We start from the raw sequence: 6,367 nt of genomic DNA on the forward strand, positions 1-6,367 counted from the left end.
ATATGAATTGAGTATGGTTGTATTGAATATCTTTTGTTAATTGCAATTTGATGATTTCGGTTTTCATTCTTGCAATTTACTGGCCATGAATTGCATGCTTAAGATGTTGAATGAAGTAACGAAAGTTGAAGTTCGATATTAGTTGGTGAATTTATCAAACATTGGTGGTGTAGTTTAGAAATAAATGCACACCCTTGTGACCTACAATCAAGAATTTCACAGATCATAATGAATTTATATTAATTTCTATGATCACGAAAGTAGACATAGGATTAATATAGGTATAGGTGTTATACCTTGAAAGAGGATATCACATAAAAAAAAGGGATTCGGTCATTGTAATTAGCAGAATATTAACAATCAGATTTAAATTCATTGAAGGAATTCAATTGATGAAATCCAAGCCCTAGGAACCTTTCACATTTGATTTTTCAGGTCAAGAAATTGCAGTCAGTCACATCAATTTGGGGTTGTCTAAATAATATAGGAAATTTATAAATTGGTACTTGAATCGCCTCCTTGTGGAAACGATACTCTTTTTGCCCTATTCTACTTGTCATGACCCATGCACTTGTGGTAGAGTCTAGGGACTATCAAGTTTTTGGCGCCGTTGCCGGGGAGGATTGTTTTTAATATCAATACAAATAATTTTCTGCATTAATTTAGACTGTTTTGTTCTTTTTGTTAATTTACGTTTTCTATATTTAGTGTATGCCACGAAACTGTGAGCTAATTGAGCCTTTTGATCCAGAAATTGAGAGAACCCTACGAGCATTAAGGAAACAACAAAGATTAGAGCTAAAGCAAAAACAAGCAGTAGCCATGGCAGATAATCAAGATAACCAGAATAAAAGGTTGTTGAGTGACTATGCAGTGCCGAATGTCAATGGTGCTCAACCCAGTATTGTGAGACCTACAGTCAATGCTAATAATTTTGAGATTAAGCCTGGTCTCATCCAGATGGTGCAGCAGGAGCAGTTTGGTGGAGGACCTTCTGAGGATCCACATGCACACCTTGCCAATTTCTTGGAGATTTGTGATACAATCAAGATGAATGGAGTTAGTGATGATGCTATTCGACTCCGACTTTTTCCATTTTCTCTAAAGGATAAAGCCAAGGCCTGGTTGAATTCCAAAGCGCCTAACTCTTTCACCACCTGGAATGCCTTGTCACAAGCTTTTCTGAGTAAGTATTTTCCCCCAGGTAAGACTGCCAAACTTAGAAATGATATTACAAGTTTTGCTCAGTTTGATGGTGAATCTTTGTATGAAGCCTGGGAGAGGTTTAAGGATTTGCAGAGGAAGTGTCCACATCATGGTCTTCCTGATTGGCTGATTGTACAGACTTTCTATAATGGATTAACACATTCAGTCAGAATTACTATAGATGCAGCTGCAGGAGGTACTTTAATGAGTAAGTCAACAGAAGAGGCATATGAGTTGTTAGAAGAAATGGCCTCTAACAATTATCAGTGGTCTAATGAAAGATGTATGCCTAAGAAAGTTCCAGGTATGTATGATGTAGATGGCATAAACATGTTGAATGCCAAGGTTGATTCTCTAGTAAAAATGTTCGGTAAGCTGGGTAATGTGAATTCCGTTTCTAGTCCTGTATTGAGTTGTGATTGCTGTGGAGGAGCTCACATGAGTTCTGATTATATGCAGGTTCAATTTGTGTCTAATTATAACAGGCAGCAACAGCAGAACAACCCTTATTCCAACACATACAACCCAGGATGGAGGAATCATCCTAACTTTTCATGGAAAGATCAAGGTAACCAAGGTAGCAGTTCTAGACCTCTCCATCCTCCTGGTTTCCAACCAAAACTATCCCAACCAGAAAGTAAACAGTCTTGGGAGATAGCTATTGAGAAGTTAGCCAATGCCAGTTCAGAGAGATTTGAGAGACTGGAAGCAAAGGTTGACCAGTTGGCGAGTTCCAATAGAAATGTGGAGATGCAATTGGGGCAGTTAGCCAATTCCATCAATTCTCGTGGACAGGGTAATTTGCCTAGTAAGACAGAGGTCAATCCGAAGGAGCATTGCAAGGCAGTCACCTTGAGAAGTGGTAAGCAACTTGGTCAGGTAAGTAGTGAGACTATAGTTGGTGATAAAGTAGACTATGAAGAGGTGAACAAGAAGGTCAGTGAAGAAGTTGAGGACCTAGCCAAGACACCATCCCCACTACCACCAGTCGAACCTTATGTTCCTCCCATTCCTTTTCCTCAAAGGCTTAAGCAGAATAAAATTGATCAACAGTTTGAGAAATTTTTGAAAGTGTTTAGGCAGCTTCACATTAATATTCCTTTTGCAGACGCCTTAGCACAAATTCCTGCATATACAAAATTTTTAAAGGAGATCATATCTAAGAAGAGGAAATTGGAAGATTTCGAGACCATTGCCTTGACGGAGGAATGCAGTGCCATTATCCAGAATAAGCTTCCACCAAAGCTAAGAGATCCAGGGAGTTTTTCTATTCCTTGTACTATAGGTGATGTTGATTTTTCTAGAGCTTTGTGTGATTTAGGTGCTAGTGTTTCACTAATGCCTTTATCTGTATCTAGGAAGCTTGGATTGAAGGAGTTAAAGCCTACTACCATCTCTTTGCAGCTAGCTGATCGATCGGTCAAATATCCTTTAGGTATTCTTGAGAATGTGCTGATCAAGGTAAAGAAGTTTATCATTCCAGTTGATTTTATTGTTTTGGAGATGGAAGAAGACACCGAGATCCCTATCATTTTAGGCCGGCCCTTTCTAGCCACAGCTGGAGCTATCATAGATGTTAAGAATGGTAGGTTGACTTTGAAGGTTGGTGAAGAAGAGGTAGAGTTTAATTTATTTGAAGCTACTAAATATCCTTCTTTTACTGATCATGTTTTTCGAGTTGATGTTGTAGATGAGTCGACCAGAGAGTTTTTTAAGGCTGAAAATACTAAAGAACCTCTTGAGACTTGTTTAGTGAGTGCAGGGACAAGTAAAGATGATAATCTAGAGATTGCTAAAGTGGCGTGTGCATTAGAGGCTACATGTCCTAAGCCAAAGAAGAGAGGTATTTATTTTGAGGATATCGGCAAAGGTAAGCCACCCCCTCCCCCTTCTAATGTGCAAGCACCAGTTCTGGAGTTGAAGCCATTACCCTCACATCTCATGTATGCATTTTTAGGTGAGAATAATACTTTGCCTGTGATTGTGAGTGTTTCTTTGTCTGATGAGCAACTTGACAAATTGATACGTATTTTGAGATTGAGAAAAAAAGCCATAGGATGGACTATATCAGACCTTAGAGGAATTAGCCCTTCATTGTGTATGCATAGAATTTTAATGGAGGATAACCATAAACCTATTGTTGAAAATCAGAGACGGTTAAATCCGAACATGAAAGAAGTAGTTAGGGCTGAAGTTCTTAAATGGTTAGATGCAGGGATTATTTATCCTATATCTGATAGTTTATGGATTAGTCCAGTGCAGGTAGTACCTAAAAAGGGTGGGATGACTGTGGTGCATAATGAAAATAATGAATTAATTCCCACTAGGACAGTAACTGGGTGGAGAGTCTGCATAGATTATAGGAAACTTAATAGTGTTACCCGTAAGGATCATTTTCCTTTACCTTTTCTTGATCAGGTGCTTGAGAGACTTGCTGGGTATGCATATTACTGTTTTTTAGATGGTTATTCAGGGTATAACCAGATTTCTATATCCCCCGAAGATCAAGAAAAGACCACCTTCACTTGTCCTTATGGTACTTTTGCATTCCGTAGGATGCCTTTTGGTTTGTGTAATGCACCTGCTACATTCCAACGTTGCATGATGGCTATTTTCTCTGATTTTGTTGAAAAGATCATGGAGATTTTCATGGATGATTTTTCTGTTTTTGGATCTTCTTTTGATAGTTGTTTAGATAACTTATCTCGAGTTTTGCAGCGCTGTGAGGAGACCAATTTGGTCTTGAATTGGGAGAAATGTCATTTTATGGTGCAGGAAGGTATTGTTTTAGGCCACAAAATTTCAGCAAGAGGCCTTGAAGTGGACCGAGCAAAAATAGAAATTATTGAAAAATTGCCACCACCTACAAATGTTAAGGGAGTTAGAAGTTTTCTTGGTCACACAGGATTTTACCGGCGTTTTATTAAGGATTTCTCTAAAATTTCTAAACCTCTTTGTAATCTGTTGAATAAGGATGTTGTGTTTGATTTTGATAAGGACTGTTTGAATGCTTTTAACAGGTTGAAGCAAGAGTTGGTGTCAGCACCAATTATGGCAGCCCCAGATTGGAGTTTGCCTTTTGAGCTAATGTGTGATGCTAGTGATTTCGCTCTGGGTGCTGTTCTCGGCCAGAGAAAAGACAGGAAGTTGCATGTTATATATTATGCTAGTAGAGTTTTAAATAATGCACAGTTGAATTATGCAACTACTGAAAAAGAATTGCTTGCTGTTGTGTTTGCTTTTGACAAGTTTCGATCTTATCTTGTAGGTTCCAAGGTAATCGTATATACGGACCATTCAGCAATCAAGTACTTGCTGAAAAAGAAAGATGCCAAACCGCGCTTGATTCGGTGGGTGCTGTTGCTTCAAGAATTTGATCTTGAGATTCGAGACAAGAGAGGCATGGAGAATGTGGTGGCAGATCACTTGTCTAGATTAGAGGGGCAGTCAAGAGCAGATGAGGTGCCCATTAATGAAAGCTTTCCAGATGAGCAGTTGTTGGCAGTTTCAGTCATCCCCTGGTATGCTGATTTGGTGAACTATTTGGTGAGTGGCATTGTTCCCCCTGATTTGAGCTATCATCAGAAGAAAAAGTTTTTGTGGGATGTGAAGCATTATTTTTGGGAAGAACCGCTACTCTATAAACACTGTGCAGATGGGATGATTAGAAGATGTGTGCCCCAAGATGAGATGGAGGATATACTTGACCATTGCCATTCCTTGGAGTGTGGTGGACATTTCAGTACCTCTAAGACAGTTGCAAAGGTATGGCAATCTGGTTTTTATTGGCCGACCATGTATCAAGATACTAGACAATATGTGAGCATGTGTGATAGATGTCAGAGGGTTGGCAACATTTCGAAAAAGAATGAGATGCCCTTGACCAATATCTTGGAGGTTGAACTGTTTGATTTATGGGGAATTGATTTCATGGGCCCATTTCCTTCTTCCTTCAATAATCAGTACATTCTGGTAGCAGTGGATTATGTGTCTAAATGGGTTGAAGCTACTGCAACTCAGACTAATGACTCTCGAGTGGTGATGAGATTTGTGAAGAAAAATATTTTTTCAAGATTTGGTGTGCCGAGAGCTATTATTAGTGATGAAGGCTCCCATTTTTGTAATCGGTCATTTGAGGCTTTGTTGAAGAAATATGGGGTTACTCATAAGGTGGCACTTGCCTATCATCCCCAAACAAATGGGCAAGTGGAACTTGCAAATAGGGAATTGAAGCAAATTTTGGAGAAAACTGTGAGCAGTTCAAGAAAGGATTGGGCAAATAAGTTAGATGATGCACTTTGGGCCTATAGGACAGCTTTCAAGACACCTTTGGGTATGTCTCCTTACAGACTTGTCTTTGGAAAGTCTTGTCACTTACCAGTGGAATTGGAACACAGGGCCTATTGGGCAATCAAGGATTTGAACATGGATTTGAAAGCTGCGGGGGAAAAGAGATTGTTACAGTTGAGTGAGTTGGAGGAGTTTAGGTTGGATGCTTATGAAAATACTCGGATTTACAAGGAAAAGACAAAGCATTGGCATGACAAACATCTTCAGATTAGAAACTTCGAAATTGGGCAGCAAGTATTACTCTTCAACTCAAGACTTAAGTTATTTCCAGGCAAGCTTCGTTCTAGGTGGTCTGGCCCATTCACGGTAACGAAAGTGTATCCATATGGTGCTGTTGAGGTGCGTAGTGAGGTCACTGGTGCATTCAAGGTTAATGGGCAGCGTTTGAAGCCTTATCTTGCTAGTAATGTGGTTCCTAAAGGAGTGATTTACTCTTTGAAGAATCCTACCTATGGTTGATGGTGTGGAAGTCAAGCTAATGACTGTAAACAAGCACTTCTTGGGAGGCAACCCAACCACAAAAAAAAAAAAAAAATCCTTTCTTTTGTCTTTTGTTATATGTTTTAATTGTTGTTTTTATTTAAGTCTTTGAATAATTATTGTTGTTACCCCTTTCTTTTTGGTTGTGTTGTGTAGGTGCAGAAAAATCAAGCAAAAAGCTAGTTCGTGTTCAATTCAGTCGGACATTCATTGTGTTCAGCCTTGCTAAAAGGGGAGTATTAGTCTTCCATTTTTCTTTGCTTTCACATTGAGGACAATGTGAAAATTATGTTTGGGGGAGTGGATATTTGATTATGCTGAATGTTGGTAC

The 6,367-nt window shown here is 39.0% G+C and overlaps 1 protein-coding gene and 1 non-coding gene across 2 annotated transcripts; one reads left to right on the forward strand and one right to left on the reverse strand.

The window, feature by feature from the left end:
- The first annotated feature begins 822 nt into the window (after window positions 1-822).
- On the forward strand, window positions 823-6,031 carry LOC113461320. Its single transcript, XM_039120481.1, has one exon. The coding sequence runs from the start codon at window positions 823-825 to the stop codon at window positions 6,013-6,015; it is 5,193 nt and encodes a 1,730-aa protein (XP_038976409.1). The 3' UTR covers window positions 6,016-6,031.
- Window positions 1,216-1,322, reverse strand: LOC113461517. Its single transcript, XR_003383795.2, has one exon. It is a non-coding gene; the product is annotated as a small nucleolar RNA R71 (small nucleolar RNA).
- Window positions 6,032-6,367: the final 336 nt, after the last annotated feature.

This window comes from Phoenix dactylifera, unplaced genomic scaffold, assembly GCF_009389715.1.
Source record: "Phoenix dactylifera cultivar Barhee BC4 unplaced genomic scaffold, palm_55x_up_171113_PBpolish2nd_filt_p 000809F, whole genome shotgun sequence".
Classification (NCBI taxonomy): Eukaryota; Viridiplantae; Streptophyta; class Magnoliopsida; order Arecales; family Arecaceae; genus Phoenix; species Phoenix dactylifera.

What these genes read in the sequence shown, in the direction of transcription:
- LOC113461320 (XM_039120481.1), top strand. Translation starts at nt 823, where the DNA reads ATGGCAGATAATCAAGATAACCAGAATAAAAGGTTGTTGAGTGACTAT.